Source organism: Mya arenaria, chromosome 7 (assembly GCF_026914265.1).
Source record: "Mya arenaria isolate MELC-2E11 chromosome 7, ASM2691426v1".
NCBI classification, from domain to species: Eukaryota; Metazoa; Mollusca; class Bivalvia; order Myida; family Myidae; genus Mya; species Mya arenaria.
In genome coordinates this window covers 16277082-16299908 of record NC_069128.1, presented here as the reverse complement: position 1 = coordinate 16299908, position 22827 = coordinate 16277082, and the positions used below count along the sequence as shown (strand labels likewise).

The 22827-nt window shown below is 36.4% G+C and overlaps 1 protein-coding gene across 1 annotated transcript; it reads left to right on the top strand.

The window, feature by feature from the left end:
* The first annotated feature begins 10380 nt into the window (after positions 1–10380).
* On the top strand, positions 10381–21444 carry LOC128241426 (uncharacterized). The gene is made up of 3 exons (XM_052958345.1): positions 10381–10682; positions 15287–15322; positions 15794–21444. Exons 1-3 carry the CDS (start codon positions 10574–10576, stop codon positions 16792–16794), a joined length of 1146 nt encoding a protein of 381 aa, XP_052814305.1. The 5' UTR covers positions 10381–10573; the 3' UTR covers positions 16795–21444.
* The last annotated feature ends 1383 nt before the right edge of the window (positions 21445–22827 follow it).

Sequence of the window (22827 nt, the reverse complement as noted above, 5' to 3'; positions counted from 1 at the left end):
TTATTTAATAGTAAAGCGCAAAAATGATTCATTTTTATGGTGAATGCTAAAGGATTTACTATGGTCTCATATTTCTTTCAAATTAAACTCGGTATTCTTCATAAGAACCATTGTTTTCGATATGTATTTATTCTTAAAGGCATATTAAAACAATAGTATTAGTTGTGGTAAATCGTATTTGTGTTTAATACTTGTGTTTGCACTGATTGTAAATTATCACATTAAATTGTTTCTATTATCTCATCTTATTAAGGGTTGTTATAGTTCACACAAATGCACTCACATGAACGCACGTTTACGCCCACATACTCGTACATGCACGCACGCCCATACACACGAACACGCACACACACACGCACACACACACTATGATAAAATATATGTTCCAAATGGCTCAAATGATGATCTTAAAGTTAATGTTTTAAGTAAAATGTTTAATTTTGTTAATCAATTCCCCATAACGAGTTATTTTGTTTTCCTGACTTTACCACGCAATCAAAGCTTCTCGTGCGTACAAGCAAATTCATGAGACAACTTTCGCACTCAATGTGCCTGCCGTGCGTATTGTACACGCGTGCGTGCGTGCGGGTGTGTGTACATACATGCTTGCGTGTGAGAGTGTACATGTGTGTGAGAGCGTGTGTGTGCACGTGCGTGTATATGGGCGTGCGTATGACAAGTATCATCAAAGTCGGACATTACAATTGTGCAATATATAAACAATTCGGAAACTCCTTGACTGCACCTCGTACGGGTTTACCTATCAGTTTAATTATTATTTGTTTTATTCTTAAGCGTCCTCAAGTTAATGCATAATCACGATTAGATTTTCGATTATCGTTTTTAATTTATTCGAGATTGCTGGGATGATCGTGAGGTTGTGTACACAAACCAGTTATAGCCACCAATAAATTTACTTTTTAATGACCGTCAAAACCTAACAAACCTTGATAAAAACCATAGATCCATCTACTATATAATTTATGTAGTGTTTTGTCTGTGGAGTTTTGTGATGTTGTTCCGTGTTCCGGGTTACTGAATGTTTGTTTTTATTTTCTGTGTCATTGGCGATGTCTCTGTGCCATTGAACAGAGTTTATGTTTAAACTTGTTTCTGTAGTGTGTCACATAAACTTAACAAACGAAGTTGTTACAAACATTAACGACACAATAAACATTCATGAACGCAAATAGATTGTACATGTAGTGTCCATGTAAAGGTGAAATGCCGAAAACTGTTAAGTATGTTAGAGAAAGATCATTCGATACACGCAGTGTCAATGTCTATGAGGCATTGAACAGATTAAGGCGTTACGCTTACTTAAAACATATAAAAAACGAGGTCCAAATCATGAATTTCATGGCGCTATTAATTGGACACTGTCCTTATTGTATATACTCATTGAAAAGGTACTTCTCCGTATGAATTCTAAAGGCAAATTAGAATGATTTTTTTTGCTTTAATATGGTTCCTCTATAAAACTGTAAATAATTACTATGGTTAGTATTGGCAACAATTATCTAACGAAACTGATTTAAACAAAAGCAAACTTTCTTTTGCTTTAAACGTATTTTCATTGGAGTACTTGAATTTAATAAGGGATAAAGAGACCAATTTTAGGAACAAGGACACAATGAGATATTCAGACAGAGAGCTGGTTCCGGCAACGGAGTTAAGTGAGCAGGCAAATCCTGTCCGGTTTGCTGGCCACTTGAAGCAAATGATTTGAACAAGGAAGCCCAACATGATATGCTAAAGAAGACAATCGTCAAAGAAATGTTAGCATTGATACTATTCCAAAATTGAGCCAACCCGAGGAATGACGGAAAACATTGATGACTTACTGAAAATGACGTTATAAGCAATTAATGAAAGTCTCAGCTTTATTTATCACATGAGATTTTATACCCAGAGCTGGCAAAGACAACAACCGGACGGCAAGCATATTTCATTATGTTATACCGCTGACCATGTTGTTTGTACCTATGAGGGTGCGCAACCTTATCCTTTGATCCTAGAATGCGGAATATAATTCTGACTGATAGTTTGTATACCAATGATCATTTCTTTTTAACCTCCCAAAAATCATTTAATTTGTTTTTATTGGTATACTTATGATCGGAAGTAGATCAGCAACTAGGGCAAGCCCGTAGTGGATATCCTATTACCCATCATTTCAATCAAGGAAAACATAGCATTTTCAATATTTATTTCATTTTCATTGTCTTTATCTTATGTTTGGAAAATAATGGGCAAGGCTCGGACGAAGAGTAGATAAAACATCAACGGTTCTGTCACGGTATATCTATGACCAGATCCGACCAATCTATTTAAATACCACAAATTGTACATAAACAGTTCTTTGAGAGTTGCCAATCGCCGAGCAAAAGAATATGCTGAGGAAGTGGTATACTACTCCCTCTGAATACTCAGCTGCTAGGTGTGATTGAAATTTAAATCGTCAGAGCCTTACCAGAGAAGAAGAAAAATACAAAGCAAAAAACAAAACAAAAACGAACAAAGCAACATCAAAATATTGTAATGGCAAGTAGCAAAGGAAACACAATAGGAGCAGCACATCTTGAATTGGAATCAGTCAGCTGGAATTCGGCATGAGGTAGAAAGCCGAGTGGTCAGCCTGATGTGCAGTACGATTTCGTTTGTAACTTCGAGTCAATCTCCGAATTTACTGAAAATATATATAGCAAGCAAGCAGAACACATGTATCGAAAAAAAAAAAAATATATATCATTCATAACATATATGCAAGTACGTAGGCGAAGCTTGGGGTTTTGGGAGGGTGGGTAAAATAAATCAGAATTTAATATAAGAGCTGCCACAGACTGACCTTTCTCTTACGATAGTCAGAGCAAAAGAGGCCTGAATAACCATGTGCTTTGTAGGGGGCGCGCACTGCGGCCAATCAGAACAGTGCACTAAGTTACGTCATGTAATTGCTGCGATATGGTTGTAGAGCACTATTAATTAGATGTATTACCAAGATACCAATAACGAAAGCTATCCTTAAAGGGATAACTTGAATTATTGGTATACTTATGATCGGAAGTAGATCAGCAACTAGGGCAAGCCCGTAGTGGATATCCTATTACCCATCATTTCAATCAAGGAAAACATAGCATTTTCAATATTTATTTCATTTTCATTGTCTTTATCTTATGTTTGGAAAATAATGGGCAAGGCTCGGACGAAGAGTAGATAAAACATCAACGGTTCTGTCATGGTATATCTATGACCAGATCCGACCAATCTATTTAAATACCACAAATTGTACATAAACAGTTCTTTGAGAGTTGCCAATCGCCAATGAGAGGCTGAGATAGTAGAAGCCGATCTGCCCAAAAAAAAACAACAACACCAAATACTAAACTGAGTGGGTCAAATATTTTGGATTTTTTTTTGGCTTGGCAACACGAAATGTTACAAACTGGAGCGTGCTGTGTTTTTGTGTGTTTTGCAAGGCGCCAAGTGTTATGCACATAGTAAAATGACTTTGTAACGGCTGTAGCAAACATAGCATAGCGGAGCCGACATGCATACATATATGTATGGATAAATTGCGTAATGAAGAGCATGGGCATTAAATCATTTACAAGATTTAAAAGCTGAATGTTGCATATCTGTTTTATACCCATCTTAATCATGTATTGCGAAGAGCTGAGGCCGGGCCAAAGTAGCCTCAGGAAAGTTTTAATAATTGTGTCACCTGCCAATAATTTGGTTGGCGTTTTCATGGCGACGCGATAAATTTGCAGCAATATGATTTTGCATAGACAAGTATGGCGTACAATGGGTCTTGCTAACATAGCAGGCAAACACAGCATAGCGTGTATAATGACATAGCATAGCGTATATAATGACATTGTCCGTCTGCTTTTTCATGCTTATTATTGTATTGTTAATGTTTCTTGTGCAAAAGTGTTTCACAGCAAGGCACTTCGAAGTAAAATAGTTAAAGCATGGTTCTAATGTAAATATATAAAGCTGGGACAAAGTAAGTAATTTGCATCACGCAATAGAATATACGTGGAAGTTGAAATGCCCGCGCATGTATTATGCAAATCATAATGAGCTGAGGATTTCAAGAAGTTTAGACGCGGTGGCATTTGTGAACAAGTCGTTTCCTTCCGGCGTTAAATGAACGCCGTCGGGAAGTAGGTGAGATCTATTAACTGTATGGGAAATGTAGAAACCGCCTTTTGACAGAGTGGCGTTTTTACAAAAACTACTAAGGCGCCGCCTCGTTTTATTCATAGCGACATTATTGGAAGAATGACGCCATCGGGTTCGTGGTAAAATTTGAGAAAATACTACTTTAACGTTAGGAAGTAAGCGGTTGACCTTGTCGAGCAAAGAAATGTATTCACCCATCTCTACTTTTAGTTTGCGTTTTCCAATGTCATTACCGCCGCAGTGGATAACCAAGACGGATGGAGGGTTAGTATTAGCGCGGACCAAGTGTTGTAGCTTTCTTCCGACATCCATTAATCGCATACCACCGTATCCTTGCCACCATATGTCACATTTGGGAATATGAAGATTTATGTTCTTATTTCTGGCGTGGCAAAACGCTGATTTTATGATTGAGGAGCCCACAATCCACACGTGTCTGACACCTAAATGAGAAGGAGAGAGTTAAATCAATTTCGGGATAACTCCAGAGGTAGTTGCCTGAATATACGACTTATATGCCCCTGATTTCCATCTACCCGCGGCCTTTATTGTATCCGCAGAGCAGCCTAGCATTGCGGCGGTTGTTGCAGCCCCAATACGAAAGGAATGAGTGTTGTATTTTCCAAAATCGACGTTTAAAAGAATCAACGCTTTCTTTAAAACTGTAGAGAATTGTGTACGAGTTAATGGCGTGCCATTTGGATGACAAAACAGTGTACCGCTTACTTTCGGTCTGCGTATCGCGTATTGTTCAAAGCTAGTTATTGGACATAGTGACTTTCCAGTTTTCTTGAGTTTGATGACCTGCCCTTTTGATTGTTGATCGGTTTTGGACCCCCTTAAAGTAAGCAAAAGCGCATCTTCGACAGGATCATACGATACGTCCCTGTTGGACAGAACCCTATCACTTAAGCCCCGGCTGGTTAAAGCTATTTCGCCGACCCTGAAGAATCCAAAGAATGCTAACGTGAAAGCAGCGGTAAACAAACAGCTCTCATAAGCATTATGGCAGACTGATGGTAAGTTCCGAACAATGTCCGTAAGCAGATTGACGGTAATTGGTAGTCTAGTTTTTATTGACGGCTTTGATCTCTGAATACCTATTAATACTTTGTTCACAATATAGTTATCTGTTATGTCATCATGACCTAACAGCTTACATTGGCATCCTATGGCACACTTATATTGTCTGGCGGTGTTATGCGACACCCCTTCCAAGGACAGTGACGATAGGAACAAAATAATTTCCTCGACTGTTGGAGGCCAGGCTTGAGATAGTTCATGCTTAGTTCTAAATGTTTCGAACCGCCTTACACCTACAGCGTAAGATGATAAAGTATTTTCTGACAAGGATGATTTAATTAGTCGTTTAACTTCATTCCGGAGATCATTTTCCGAAAAGCGTCTGGGATTACTTCCGGGAAGGTTGACAGCGGCACGCTGTGGAAGAGTCTGTCCCACTGTTTACGGGAAATAAAATCAGCGATAAAATTGTGTTTAGATGTAATATGGACAGCCTTAAACAGTATATTTTTGCGCATGCATGTCAGAACAAATTGCCTGACTAAATGCATTAGTCTTTTTGACTTTGACGACTGACTGTTTAACACAGATACTAGTGCGTTATTGTCAATATGTAAGAGAACTAAGCTATTGGATAGTTTGGTACCCCATAAGGTCGTAGCTAACAATACCGGGACCATTTCCAAGAATGTTATGTCTCGCATAATGTCCTCATTTTTCCAGTGTACCGGCCATTGAAAATATGCCCATTTCCCTTGAAAATAGCAACCACAACCTAAGTCTGGATTGCCAGCACTGTCGGTGAAAAGCTGCAGGGTTTCGCTGTTGTGCCAGACTTTGTTTGGAATAGGGCAAATTCCATTAAAATTAGACAAAAATTCTAACCACATCAATAGATCTTCTTTCATGCCTTGCGTTATTCTGACTCGGTAATAACTCTTTCGTGCACCCGACATTGCATCGTAAAAGCGTCTTGTGAAAGCTCTGCTTGATCGTATTGCTCGACCGAAAAAACAAAGTTTGCCGGCAAAGGATTGCAAATTTCGAACAGTGATTTTTTTCTGGGGTAAAGTTTGTAATATAATAGCTTTTAATTCCGAGAGCTTCTCAAGAGGTATGCGTATCAACATTTTTTCCGAGTCAATTTCCATTCCTAGAAAAGTCATCACTGTTGTCGGCCCTACGCTTTTATCAGTATTAATTGGAACGCCTAATTCATTGCATACGGTAGTAAATGTTGTCACCAGGCTTTGGCAATTTCCCGTTCCATGTTGACCGCAAAAAATAAAGTCATCCAAGTAATGATCGAGTGTATTTTGACCGGATAGTGTCGCAACTGACCAGTGAATAAATTTTGAAAAACACTCGAAATAAAATGGGGCACAACTCACGCCAAAGGGGAGATTCCGATCTATGAATATTTCCCCATTTATTTTAATTCCTAGTAAATTGAAATCATCTGGTATAATCGGGAGAAGCCGAAAAGCCGATTTAATGTCGCGTTTTGCCAAGAGTGAACCTTTACCCAATTCGAATACCATGTCGGCAACTTTGTCAAATGATGTATAAGATACGCTTTTCAGTTCTACGTCTATATTTGCATTTACACTTGTATTGTCATTTCTTGGGAAACTTAAGTGTGTAATAAGTCTGGACGACCCATCAGATTTCGGGACTAGTCCCACGGGTGAGATTCTTAAATTATTTATGGGAGGAGTTGAAAAGGGACCAGTCATTCGACCCGCATCTACTTCCTTTAATATCTTTTCTAAAACTTCATCTGCGTTTGTTACCGCCGATTGTAAATTCCTCGCCTCATAATAGCGGCGCGGACCTAAATAGCCTAACCGGAAACCATGCTTAAACCCGTTTAGAAGTATATCGGCGTGATCCTTGTTTGGGTATGAAAAAAGGTAATGTTCGATTGCATTTACGTTTATTGGACTATATCCCGGGGCTTTTAACCGAGCGAATTTTTCATTGGTATCTAGCGGGGAACCTAGGTCGGAACTGCGGACGGGATGGCGCGAACTGCGGAGGGGCAGGCCGGGCGTGGTATGCTGCGCCACGGGCCTGATATGATGCTCCGTATGAGCCGAGGCGTCGGTTATTTGGACAGGATCTAAAAGGATGATCTGAGCTACATTTAAAGCATTTATGCAAGAAGTTGCAATGATATCGTGTGCACTGTCTGTAATTAAAATCATTGCATTTCTTGGGCAAGGTTCTCGCTAAATCTGCAGATGAGTTGGGAGAGCTCATACAAAGAAGCCACAATTCATAATCGATTTTTGAAAATGACAGGCCAGTCGGGTCGCTGGAGAGACGCAAACGAAACTGCTGGTCGTATTCAAGCCATCCCAGGCCGGGATATTTTTTAGCCCCAAGCCGAATGTCCCTGCCGTACTTAAGTATCTCTTGGGTTCTATGTGGATGTGCGGCCAAAAAGATGGACGCATAAATAAAGAAAGCGTCCGTCCATGATGATATATCTTTAATTTTTGATCGAGATGATTTTGCTTTCATTAATATTTCCCCGTTCGGACCAAGTGTTAGTTCTTGCTCGTTCGCAGTGTGCGTCTCTCCAAGCAGGGACGCAAACTCGACATAATACCCCGAGACGATCTTATCTCGTATAGACGGAGAGACAGAGTACCCTAACTGCGCGTGTATGCTAGGTAGCATAGCGGGCACATCGAAATCAAGACATAACTGGGGAGGGGTAATCATACCTTGCCCATGGTCTGGCTCAGCTATCGCGTGCGTTTGAACGGCCGTTGGCGAAGCACTGGTTGTCGGCGGCTGACTCTGGCCGGAAGTTGCTGTAACGTGGTGGGGAGACTGCGTGGATACCTGGTCCCGGGAGGTCGTTGTTTCGGCAGCTTGGTCCTCGTACTGGACTGGAACAACACGTGGGGGGTCTGGTTGCGGGAGTTCAACCCTGGGAGCGTACGGTGGTGCAGGAGGATTCAGCCGGGCACGCTTGGCGGACCGGATCTCCTCCACGATTCGAAACATTTCAGTCATCTCAGCATGAAACACGAAATATAAACATTTAATATTCTTCAAATAAGTTAGCTTTGTTATAACTTAGAATTAGTATGGAGACGAATCACTGCCAGTACGCGAAAATGACAGTAAGAAATTGGACGATAATTCGTAAAAATATTTAATTTCGGTGAATATAAACTAAACGTGCCACTATAAAACTACATAATGTTTAACAGATGTTAGAGAACAACAACAACAAAAAAAAGAAATAAAAAATAAAAAGTCATTAAATCAAAATAAATCAGAATTTAATATAAGAGCTGCCACAGACTGACCTTTCTCTTACGATAGTCAGAGCAAAAGAGGCCTGAATAACCATGTGCTTTGTAGGGGGCGCGCACTGCGGCCAATCAGAACAGTGCACTAAGTTACGTCATGTAATTGCTGCGATATGGTTGTAGAGCACTATTAATTAGATGTATTACCAAGATACCAATAACGAAAGCTATCCTTAAAGGGATAACTTGAAATACTTCCCGCAGTGACGTGTTATTAATGCACCAGTCAATTCTTACCACACCCACCCTCCAGGTCCGGGGAATAACGGTGACTTTCGGTCCAGCCAAGCCCGGGTACGATCCTCGTCCTGCGGGGACAAACTGCTGGTAAAATCCCCGCACCCCAGGGACTCTATGTAAGGTCCATTCATGGCCATTTTTGGCGCAAACACAAAAACACCGCATTTACCCGGCCACTGCGGGGCCACCTTGAAGGTAAAATCACGGCCCATTTCCCCGGCTATCCCCGGTATACCCCCGGACCTGGGGGGGGGGGGGCGTGGTTACAATTGACTGGTGCAGATTACGCCGGCTTGCGTGCAGTTTCAATCAAATATATGCATTGAGCGGGTACCTTCTACTCGAGGACCCTAGGGACATGTATCTATGGACTGCTTCTTTTCCCGATATCTGTCAACGAGTGTTTTCCAACATATATATTTAGGATTTCAAAAGAGTATATGCAGAGGCCCGGGCAAACAGTGCCTTGTTTGAACCAATTATGGAAAGGGGTCCAAACAACTATGGTTTTATTTTTTGTTTTGTTTCAGAGCGTTTCTCGTTCTATGAAAGATCAATCTTTCCCTGGCATTGAGTAGGCACGTTGAGCTTATATAGCAGAGGTTAGATAAATAATTTACCTGATAACAAATATGTTTAAAATCTATATAATATATATAAATACATATATATATGGTGAATAACGATTTTTCTGGACCATATCACAGCATATATCTCTAGAAATGAAACAATTGTTTATCATGCCGTTTTGAATGAGAATAATGCTGACAGTTGCAATTGGATACAATCTGGAAAAATGGTTGCTACTCGGCTGATCCATAACATGCATTGAAGTTGTTGAATCTTTAATGGGACGGAGAGAAAATTATTCAACCGATTATGTGCATTTTGCAACGACCCGATTTTTATAGGCTTGTAAACGATCTCATTAAGGAAGGGCCAGTGTTGGAAAACCCTGATTAACTTGTCACAGTACAATACTGTACCTAACAACTATTAGATTATCATTTTAGCCCAGTAATTTTATATGTTTCACAAGGCGGTGCTTCAAAAAATATGTTTGTTCAGACTTATTGAACTTCTAGCTTCAAGCTGCACTCTCACAGATATACCATTTTTACAACTTTTTTTTATTTTTTGTCTTGGAACGAGCAAATTTTTACGTAAATATCTGCAAACCTATGATATACGATTGCTGAAAATTATCAGATCGTAGTTTTTCATATTTCCGTTCGAAAATTAATGTTTTATGACTTAAACCGTTACTTACGGTTTAAGAAAAATGCACAAAACATATTTTTAAATATAATAACCAGCGATCTATTTTTGTCAGCAGTCTTATATCACTGCTTTCCAAGGATTTTCTCAAAAATTGGCTCGTTCCACGACGAAAAATAAATAAGTTGTCCAAACGTTCAATCTGTGAGAGTGCAGCTTTATCCTTACAGTCATAATAATATGCATAAGGTGCTCAGTATAATTTATGGGCGTGTATTCATACGTTTAATGATATCATACAATAAAACTCGTGCAAGCGTGCACTTAAACGAGCAATCTAATAAATACACGGCCATCCGGAATGAGAATATCACTCAAACTGAAACTTATACACTCGAAAAAGCGACTAAATATAAATACATCACATCTTCAATTGAACACACATTCATTGGTAAAGTTGTATCCTTATGTTGAAGAGGATCAACTAAAATTGTTCAATCAGAATAGGGAGAAATCATACATAGCATAATGATAATTGTTATTGAAGGGACTTGAAGCTGTTTTTGGTAAGAATGGCAATTTTTAGGACAAGAACAATTTTGCGGAATATATGTGCAGCTGTATTGACAATTCTGGCATTAGTTTCGCTGCAGACGCTGGGAACGATCCTGCTTGTTAAAGGTTAGTTATTACATATTTTTCTCGCTCACAGTTTAGTTTTTTAGCTTCAGGTGTCGGATGTTGAAAAGCTTTGTAACGCCGCATAGCAGCATCGCCTCATAAACGTGTTTTTTTTCGTTTATGCGAAGATTTTCAACGTGATTAAATTTCACAATCGCACAATTACCAGTGGTTCTTGACAAGGAAATAATTCTTAGCTCATCTGAGCACAAAGAACACATGTGGAGCTGTGAGGATTGTTGGATTTCTGTTGTTAATCCTTTGTTAACAATTGACTATTCTAGAAACGTTTGAAATGTTGTTGAAAGTACGCATTGTTAAGGGTTCATGCTCGTCAGTCTGACAAAAAGGCGAGAATATATATATGTTACGTTATACGGCAATTGAATTTTCTGATTGTCCCAAATGACGGTGTTGTGCGTTGTCGTTACATATATTCCCGCCTTTAGTCGGCCCAAAACGTCATTTCAAACGTTTTCGCAGAAAGATCAACTGGTTTGGTTCACATTTAAACCGATCTTAGTAAATCTTTGTCAGAATTTACGTCTCTAAAAGTCTAGTTCAAAGCTTGGTTAAGAGGACACAAAAAACTAGGTCCAATCTTGATGAAACTTTATCAACCACTATTGTACTAGTATGTGTTTAAATTGGTTTTTCTTATGCGGCGAAAGTGTGCCTTTTTGCCACATAAGAAAGTCCTGTTTTTTGGTTGAAAATCACCGCATGAACGTGGTCGATTTCGTTTATGCGGCGATGCTGTTATGCGGCGTTACAAAGCTTGTCTTTTAACAATGTTTAACTTTGATGCCTTCCGACCGCTTATAATCAGTTGAAATCGGAAATTAAATGGGTTTATGAATTTCAGTATGATTTGTACATTTTCTTTAGCTTCTCAACTGCCAGCCATTCAAAATGTTCAGACCTGTACACTGCAACCTCACTTATAAGTGACATTTTAAACCAAACAATAATGGTATTCGGTGAATAATGTCTAGATGAGCAAAATATAAACCTAATGAAACCTAATGAAAGCAATATGGCAGACAGTGTGCGTTCAAATATTGTATACATGCACGTTGTTCTCGAGAGTGTTTTATAAAAAAAAATAATAATGAAATTTGGAGAAGAAAATATCTTGCCCTTTCTAAATAAGAAGGTCAACTGTCGCAAAATACACCCGTCCTATTTTTAAGAAACCAAGTTTAGTGATAACTGGCTGTACCTAAGCCAAATTTAGAGAGAGGCCACTGCAACTAAAGTTTCTGGAGCCACTAAGCACATGGTTGGCTGTCGAACATTTCGGAGATATTCCTCCGATACATTTTCCAAACGAATTTGGTGACGATTGGACAAGGAAGGCTAATAAAGTTTTTTGTTGTTTTTTAGGACAATTCAGATTTGAGGTCATTATAATATTTAAAGGGTGATATCCCTTCAGTGACTATTGCGATATGACTATTTACCATACTTGTCTAAGAATCCAACACTCTGACTAAATTTGGTGGTGATTTTACAAAGGCTTTCAAAGTTGTTCATTGGAGAAGACCGATTGAAGGTCATTTCTAAAATTAATAGGTGATAACTCTCGAGTGACTCAGCATTGTAGCTGATTACCGAACTTGTCATGTATTATTATATTTTACCTTTAAACCAAATTTAGTGATGATTGGACACCTTTTTCGATATATATATTGCTCTAACAACCCACAGGACGCCACCCGCCCGCCATACAACCTACTGGACGAAGCCCGACCACCGAAACGGAACGCCGCAGACGTAAAAAAGCAGAAAGATTAAAGTCGCACTCTTATTCAAAATCAATACATACACATGTATAACAAACATAAATTTTGTCACATAAACCTTAAACTACTCACTGAATGACTCATATATGGAAAATATTAATTACTGATAACAAGATTGTAACCGTGTATAAAATAGCAGAAAACGCAAAAATATTAAATGATTGGTGAATGCTAAAAGATTTATTGTGGTCTACTATCGTCTCACAAGGTAGAAATACCGTGTATTATGCTATTATCTTTCAAATAAAACTTGGTATCCTTCATAAGAACCATTACTTTCGACATTTATTCATCCTTTTTGGAATATAAAAACAATATTATTAAGGCCACAACAAATTGATCATTTGTTCTACGGATTTTGCCAAAAAAAGTAGGAGCGAGCGAGCGAAAAAAATATAAAAATACTTTTTTTTAATTTAAGGCAAATCAGAGGCGAGCGAAAAGCGAAAAATTAAAAAAAATCAAATGTATATATAATTCTTACCAAATTTATCATACAACTATGATAAGAAATGATTTTTAATTGCAAAAAAAGGTTCTCAGTTATAATTAAAAGGTTTTGATTGTATCACATGTTAATCTGTCTCAATATTTAACAAATGCAATAAGATCCAGTGCTTTACTATTAACATTCATTGCATCAGCAATTTAAATGTGGATACAATTGTAAAGACAGCATTCCTCACAGTAACATGCAATTATTCGAAGACCAAAAAGAACAACTATTGTATTCATTCCGTACTACAATTGAATGGTGCATAAGAACAAAGAATTTAGAAAAATTAAAACAGTCATTATATTTATAAAAGGTTGTATTTTCTGGTTTTACTGATGTTATTATAATACTGTATGTGTAAATACAGACTGTTTCTAAAACATTTACAAGTCCTACTTTTTTATCTGTTGATAACACTTTAGTTCTGGCTTCCATAACTTTAATGTTGATATTTTTTTAATGTTTACAACACATTAAACACGTCCAAAAAGGTAATATATAGCGTGTTCGCTGAAGTTCTTTAGCTAATAACACTTGAGTATATGAATACTGAGAAATGCATTTTAGAATTTAAAAAAACAAACTCACGAGAACATGTTCAATGGTTGTAAGTCGTGTGTCCGGCGTGTATTTGAATAGAAGTTTTGCACTCAAAATCAGATTTAGTTATTATTTACCACTAAATTTTGAGTACAAAACAATGAATTATTAAAACACATATAGATAATTATTGCCTTCGACGCAGTGAAACTGCTATTGTTTACTGAAGATTATAATCCATTGACTATGACACTGATTTTCACTTAAAACGTGTATTTTACGTTACGAAAACTTTATTACTAGGAAACTGAAAATTAATACCGGAAATGAATACAACGGTGCATCCTGCAAAATATGCCCGTTAAAAAAGACTGTCAACATATATCAGCTGTTTTGCGGTTACCCGGACCTGATTTTGTCCTGACACGAGGAAACTTTGCTCGCGAAGAATGTAAAGCATAGAATTACCTTCAAAAAAGACGAAGTCGACATTGCAGGTTTAAATTTTAAGTAAAAGAAATTCAGAAAATAGGGGAAATTGAGAAGTATACAAAAAAAATTCGCGCGACAAAATAATATGTGCGGGCGCCTAATGATGTGGCCTAATGGTAAATCTTATTCGGGAATAAGAGGGCATCTTTAAAATGATAATCTGATTCGGAATTAAAGTTATCATTGAATGATAATCAATGAAAGCTAGGTATCATAATAAAGGATTCACTTGATATTTGTATTATAAGAAAAAGACTTATATGAACAAAATATAGCTCCAAAAGTGGAATAAAAAAACGAGCAAATCATTAAATATTTCAATGGGTTTTCTAAAACCAACAACTGAACCGCGTCGCCACACGTTGTACTTTTTATTGTTCATTTATTCAGTCTCACCCGAGTTAACACATATGGGCAATGCGTCTGTCTACTTGTGTAGTACAAGAATACAAATCAAACTTATTTATGGTTACGTTTAACTGTGAAAATATATTTATCTTTAAGTCGAAATTCACATTTATAGAAATTTATTATCAAATTTCACTTCCTTGTAAAAATAATTGTTGGACTGTACATACTACAATGTCATTTGAGACAGGCCGCTTACTTCATGCCGCAAGGCCGCTAGGCCGCTAACTTCATGCCGCAAGGAGCTAGGCCGCTAACTTCACGTAGATTACAATATTTACAATCGGATTTTTTTACATAAATATTGAGTTTTATCTGAATGGAAATCTATTGAATTTGAAACTATATGTTCATATGAATAGTCCAACATACTGCTAGACCCATGGTTATTTGTTTTTGGTGAAAAACAATTAAAATTCCACGGGCTGTTGAAAAACATGGTCTGTTCAAATGATATTATAATATGTACAGTCGCTATGCCGCTAACTTCACGCCGCTTAGCCGCCATCTTCACGCCGCTTGGCCGCTAGCGTCACACCACTTGGCCGCTAGGCCTCTAACTTCACGCCGCAATGCCGCTAACTTCACGTACATTATATCGTTGCATTTTCATAACATTCAATTTTCCCGTGATATCGAACGACTTAATCACATAAATATGCACACGACTGATAAGCAAATTTGGTCTGATGGAAATTTGTTGTGATCATTCATTAGTATTAAAATTAATAGATACAGCTTTTTCCAACATGTTCATGTTTTACTGTTTTCCTGGACTTGGCCGCGAGATGAACAATATCAGTTGAAGTTATCTTTCAACCCACTTTTATAATCGATTGTTAACAATGTCTTTCCGCTTTCAGATCCGGTCACGATCGAAAAGAAATCAAGTGTCGCGAGTAAGTAGAGTGCCCATAATGGGATACATTTTTCACACCGAGGAATTTGCCTCTTTGTTATACGAATATTTCTAGCTTAATATGCCACTTAAATAAATGAGAAAATTATTACGCAAACACATGGTATAACTTTTTTATTAGATCAATCCACTCTTCTTAAGTGGGAATGACTCATCCTATAAACTTTGCCGCATTTATTATATTCCTTTAAAAAGAAAACTAAACACAGATTCAAATATGACAAAATGTAAATAATTTCAGACATAGCAGGTAAACAATGTTTGAGTACATGAATGATTTGGGCATCCACCATTAAACATGTATCACTCGGAATGCGGGATTGGCAGGATACCTAGAGATATCTCAACTTATTTACTAATATAATTTTATATCAAATTCGATAATCAAGATAAGCCATAACTACACTCTGGATGAGGTTAATGTTATACTAACAATGTTCTTTTGTTTCAGAATGTAGTCTGGAGGAAGTTTCTCTCCTTCAATCAGATGTCAAGAATGATTTTCCCACGGTGGCAGACGACAGAAATGGCAAACCTAGAATACCACACATTATCCACCAAACGTTCAAAAACGAGTCAATTCCTGTGCAGTTCTCAGACTTTGTGAAATCCTTTATTGAAAACCATTCAAATTGGACTTATTATTTTTGGTCGGATGCTTCCGCCAGAAAGCTAATCGAGCGTCGCCATCCTAATCTGCTGGAGGTCTGGGACGCTTATCCTAGAAATATACAACGCTCGGATATGCTTAGATATGTGGTCTTATACGAATTTGGTGGTATCTATGCCGACCTTGACATTGAATCCTTACGCCCGTTAGATATGGCGACTCACAAGTTTCCTTGTATCATACCAACTGAACCGTTTGAACACTCAGTATTCCTTTATGGTATGCCGTATCTTATAAATAATGCATTCATGATGTGCAGACGTAAGCATCCATTTTTCAAACAAGTTCTACAAAACTTAGTAAATGTCAAAAACATAGAAGCCAAAAAAGCTAACGATGTTATGTCAACAACAGGACCATTCTATCTCACAAACCAGTATGATATTTATAATTCAATAAATGCCTCAAATCTACAAGAGAAATCTGACAATAGCAGTAATTCCCCTTACTTCTTTCAAGGCCATTTACCTGAAGTACACAATGACGCCGTTTATGTTCCAAACACGAGGTATTTTACAGACGAAATCGACATCATCCAAGAAAATGTGATAAGAAATAAATGCAAAGAGAAGTATCTTAAACAAAACTGTGATAAAATTCTAATACGGCGAGGATGTAGGGAGGTCGCAACAAAGGGAATCAGAAGAAACAGTCACAGATACCGCTTTGTTCGACATGCTTGGCATCACACATGGACTTCCGGGAACACTGCTTCATTAAGAACAAACCAGTTTGTAAATTTATCAACACTATTCGAGCACCAGATTTTATCATATACATAACTTAATAGAAGCATCCGGAAACATAGTGTACTTAGGAAAACTACTAGAGTTATCAACAATATTCGAGCTTAAGCTTAATGATAATATGCGCTACTTAAAGCTGCACTCTCACAGATTGAAGTTCAAAAATTGATGTTCCATGCATTTTTCTTAAACCGTTAGTAACGGTATAAGCCATAAACCATGAAAATATAAAAATCTACGATCAGATTTTTTGTCAGCAATCTTATATCATTGGTTTGAAGATATTTCCGCAAAAAGTTGCTCTTTCTAAGACAACAAAAAAAGGTTAAAATCGCCAAGCTTCAATGTTAACCTCGATTGAAATCCTTCATATGTCAACGACAGTTTCCCATGTGGGTTGTAAAGACCTTACTGTGAAATATTGTTTTTGTTGTTTGGAAATGACCAGTTTGTTAATGTCATATTGGTTGTCGAGCAATAGCTTAAACCACGCGGTATGTGCATAACTTACTGTGAACTCAGGAAACATCGATCAATATTCCAGTCACGATTAATTCCAATTTGGCATATGCGTTGTATTCATAAGATCATCCAGAATTTAGATTAGATATTTCACCTATGTTCTAGTCACAGTTTGTTCCTTTGTTGCGTGTGCTTTGTATCCGTAAGGAACAAACTGCTTGAGATATTTCATTAGCATTTAAGCCACAGATACTTCCCATGTGGCATGTTCATCCATGTATTAGCTGCGGCATTTAGGACAAACTGGGCTGATTGTTCAAGTTTTGGACATAAAGTCTTTAAATATTCACCATTTTTTCATCATCAGTTTTGAACTAATCATTCTGAAAAATAAATAGCAAGAAAGCTTACCAATACCATATTAAGTAATACATACAAAATGTAAGTTCAATATACATTTAATGATCATATATCATGTGATATGCCGCTATTGCGTAACTTGCTGCATAGTATTGTGTGTGTCTCTTGTTTGTGGTCTGTTTGATTTTGATCAATAATAATGTCTAGATTAGCCGACTCACAAATCAGCAAGTCCTGTGACAGCCCCGTTAACCTTTATGTTACATTGTGTTGCTTTTTTACCACATATAATTCTTGTATCATTAAAAAGCTATTTGCCTCTTGAAAACAGAAACGCAACACTCATATATTTTCATCTTTGAAGGCCAAAAGGAAACAATGTTGTTTGATCTATTGTAAACAAAAAGGTTTACTTTAAGTAAGTCTTTTGCTGCGAGACTACTCGTTTTATTTTCCATTGTGTTATTAGATATCAGATATCATCTTATTGTATATCCTTAAAAGTGTTCGCAATCATGTTTTCTAGCTGTTGATCAGTCTCTGAATTAATAAATTAAAAGGCATGCCTATCTTTTCATCTTGTTTATGAAATTTTAAATATATTGTTCAAGTACAAACCCTTCGAGAGTTCAATTATCGGATTTTTGTTTTAAATACGTCGTCTTTTTTCATTTTATATATGTATGGTGTACACATCAGCTGCCGTGCAAAAATATTTTTTTATCACTTTGACAATCAAAGGAAAGAAAAGTCTTATTTTAGATATGTTTATCAATTCAACTTTTCAGATGTATAATGTATTTTTAATTGTAAATGTTTTTACCCGTATGTCTGTAAAATGAGCATATAATGTTTTGATGTTGACTATGTGAATACAATAAACCAAATTGTTTTTACGTGTTAAAGCTATTTATCACTTACTGTATTATGTGTGTAGATAAGGAAAGCAGCGTACCTGCAGACGAAACCATATTGACTTCATTTGGTGGCGTAATTTCAAATGTGACCGAGAATCGAAATACGTTAAATAGCAATATGCGAATTAAGTTGCGTTATCTCATCAATTACCTTAAACAACGATAAGAACTAGAAACCCATTAGTCCCTTACAGACGAACTTTAGTATAGCTGTTCAGCTTATAAATTAGGTAACGTTTGGCTATGTTGCCGAGACGTGAACAACCCGAAAGTCAACGAAAGATTCATTGCTTTTAGCCGAGGACACCACGAAACCACAATCACTTGAACAACTTCTATATACCGCTGACCATTGGCTAGGTCTACCACAACAACAAGACTTTTGAAACTGACCTGAACCTTCAGTATATAACACCTCATGTGCAGAACATAATGCGACTGATTGACAAGTTATCTACAACATCCGTAATGTTTATTATGCCTTAACGAAACTAAATGAGTTTTCATATTTTCATATCAAAATTGCCCAAGTCAAGACAATAATCATCACAAATTATTTTAAGGGGAATCGAATTGTAGAAATCAATGAAAATCGATGCATTTGATAGGTTTTGATCATAATGCGATAAATACAACTTTAATATAAAGTGTGGGTTAATCATTTTTATGTAGGAACCACGTTGAAAATAATACTTGCTTCTACGACATACGTTAATGAAATGTTGCTGGATATTTCGGAAATATTTTATTCTGACATCACGAGTGTTTTTCAATCTTCTCAAAATGACCAATGTAATAAAACCAAAAATTTAGAGGCAGGTGACCTAAAGTTTTGCATGTTTTATATTTAGAGGGTACATATAGCAAAAAACTACTATGACATAACTATGAAATGTAGCATTTATAACATATCAAAAAATCTCGGAGGGCATTAAATAAAGAAAGATGGAAACAGCAATTTTGAATTTTACCAAGTACGAACCAAATTGTAAAACATTCAATAAAGGGTACAGCTAGAGCAAATGTTACTCTGCCTACATACAGTTTACAATCATATATATTTGAGCATTTCAAATGATGTCCTGTGTCGGACGTCAACATAGTGTTTATATTGAGTAGCTGTCACCAGCAAAATAGACTGTTCTAAACATTTGTTTATTAGTTATTTAGATGTTATATAAAAGTTATCCTTAGTTCATGTAATCCTTTTTTTCGACAGCTTTGATGCATTTCTTTATGAAAATATATTGTGTATATTAATATAATAATATAATACATATCCCTGTTGGTGGATAAGAGAAACCGGTTGTTTGTTTCCAGCCATATTTATGTGAAAAACAACAGAAACAAGCTCAGTAGCCAAAAGTTTACAAATAAACCTCGTTTAATGGCCGAGGGGAAACGCAAAATACATAGAACACACAAACAAAAAATCATAAACAAGAAACATGGGACAACAGTATAAAACTCAACAAACAACACAGTGCATATATACTTTATAAAAAAAGGTATGTTTATCAAGTATTGTTGGGTACCGCCTTGGAACGGTCAGTAAAATGAAAATTTACTGAGGGTTTAAACCGGTTTACGTGCACAAACCTCACTCTTATCCCAACAATCCTGAATAAAGAAAAATCCTAAAAGATAAATCTTATCAAAGTATGCATTAACCTGAGGAAACTTAATAATAAAACAAATAATAATAATAGGTAAACATGTCTTCAATTTGTTGGTGAGTGAAGTTTCCGATCAACCAAAATGATCGCAGCCTCTGTCAGGCTCAAGTCATAAATAATAATAAGGCCAAAAAAAATAATTCTAGGTAGGGTAGGTAGGGATTTTTAAAAAAATAAATCAAAATCTGTCGTAAGTGCAGAGTGTTTCTTGCACAGGGCAGTCTTTCCTACATAACTGTCATTGCCTGACTTTGTTTTATCATATTAACAATAATTCTGATTAAAATCTGCATTTATCCGCCCTTCGTAACTCTCTTTTCGCGAACGAATTTTTTTTTTTTGCTCAGAAACGGGAAAAAAAAATAGTTAGGGTCGGCGCATTTTTATAGGTAGGGTCGGGTTACCCGAAACGGACATATTTTTTTCAGGCCTAATAAAAAGATTGCCTGTACCAAAATGAACGCACAAACAGTATAAGCTCTTCAACTTTTGTCGCTATATAACTTTCGCAATTTTAACTTAATATCATAAACTTTATCATCCCTACTTAAATGTATAGGCATTGTTAAACTTATGCTTAATAGGGTATATCGTAAAGGCTGAGGGAATAGATGAAAGATAATAATTTATAGACGTTCATACTCATCGACATTGGGACCAAGGCCTTTCTTGGCCTCTACGCAGAAATGTGCAATCACTGCAATGTATGACTACTCTCTTAACGGACGAGATTATTATGTGTAATATATTTAAGATGTTTTCTTGACAACTATTTGGATGATTCATTACTCATTGAATGCAGGGACCTCTCAGTAAACGTTTGTCTTTGTATTGTATTTTTACCACCACCTCCCCACCTCCTCCATTTTTATTTTTATTTCTAATTTTATGGACGCTCTTTCCAAGGTCTACCTTGTTTTCTTTTCTCCGTTTCTTTCACTCACCGCCTCGTACCTTAAGATATACCAATTGTTGTTGTACTTGTTTTGTTTTTCTGGGCTTTGTATTTTCCATTGCCTTATACCTACTGTTCTTCCGAATGTGTTCACCCAACTTTGTTAATTTTGAGATTTCATGTTGTTTTTGTAATTGTATGTTTTTATTTTCTGACCAAACTTTGTTAATTTTGAGATTTCTTGTTGTTTTTGTAATTGTATGTTTTTATTTTCTGACCAAACTTTGTTAATTTTGAGATTTCTTGTTGTTTTTGTAATTGTATGTTTTTATTTTCTGACCAAACTTTGTTAATTTTGAGATTTCTTGTTGTTTTTGTAATTGTATGTTTTTATTTTCTGACCAAACTTTGTTAATTTTGAGATTTCATGTTGTTTTTGTAATTGTATGTCTTTATTTTCTGACCAAACTTTGTTAATTTTGAGATTTCTTGTTGTTTTTGTAATTGTATGTTTTTATTTTCTGACCAACCTTTGTTAATTTTGAGATTTCATGTTGTTTTTGTAATTGTATGTTTTTATTTTCTGACCAAACTTTGTTAATTTTGAGATTTCATGTTGTTTTTGTAATTGTATGTTTTTATTTTCTGACCAAACTTTGTTAATTTTGAGATTTCTTGTTGTTTTTGTACTTGTATGTTTTTATTTTCTGACCAAACTTTGTTAATTTTGAGATTTCATGTTGTTTTTGTAATTGTATGTTTTTATTTTCTGACCACTTTGTTAATATATGCATCTAGGGGTGGGCGGTTTTGGTCCACCCAGATATGTTTTTCGGAAAACTTTTCTAAAATACCTTTTGAATAACTTAGCAATATTTATGGCATTTTAATACATGCCCGTTTTTCATTCAAACGGTGTTTGTTTTCCTCAATCCATACCAGTTCGACTTCCCTGTACACAACGTAACTTTGACCTTTGACAGTTATATAATTAAAATGTGAAATGTTCAGTCGTGAACATACATACAACATGGAGACGATCATAAAGATACGTCTAACAGCAGTTAGTTGAACTTATAAAAATAAACATTATTCAATACGTTTTACTATTTAATTCATTTCCACCACTTCGTTGCATGAAATATCCCTCAGATGAATTTTATTATTTCTATTACAATTTTGCCGGTTTTTCGTATCGTTGCCGTCAGATACAAGACTAGATCAGACTTTCTTGCGGGTGCTCAGTGTCTCTCTTGGTGTGTAGGATCTAGAACCCACAGACGAAGAATACATCAAATGTGTGTGCATAAAACAAAGAACTGTAACACATATATAAATGCTTGAACACAAATCAAAATATCACAGTCATCCAAATATTCAACCTCCACATTATTCGTGCCGCTGGTGCCTGCGATCGCAACACACATATTGAACCGCCGTGTGTACCGAGGCGTTGCGGGCACACAGGGTATTTGACAAATTACCTTTTTGTCTATATCCCATTTCTTGATGAGATAAATTTGTCAAAAAACAACGTGCGGGAGGATTAAGCGATCTGTTATACTTAAGAAAAAAACATTCGGCCACGTCTATACCAGGTTGGCACCAGACCAGTTGAAATCCTGCACTCTGGCTAAAGTCCCCCATATAGAGAGGTCAGTCAATGATAGTTTATTATGTGAAAAGGGAAATAACTCAAATTATTTGTCTTGTAACATTTATTTTGGTGTTGGTCTTCCCAGTAAATTTACATTCTACT

Excerpts from the sequence above, each read along its gene's own strand:
- LOC128241426 (XM_052958345.1), top strand. The coding sequence starts at position 10,574 with ATGGCAATTTTTAGGACAAGAACAATTTTGCGGAATATATGTGCAGCT. Across the intron at positions 10,683-15,286 it reads AACGATCCTGCTTGTTAAAG|ATCCGGTCACGATCGAAAAG; the intron begins GTTAGTTATTAC and ends TTCCGCTTTCAG. Across the intron at positions 15,323-15,793 it reads AAAGAAATCAAGTGTCGCGA|AATGTAGTCTGGAGGAAGTT; the intron begins GTAAGTAGAGTG and ends CTTTTGTTTCAG.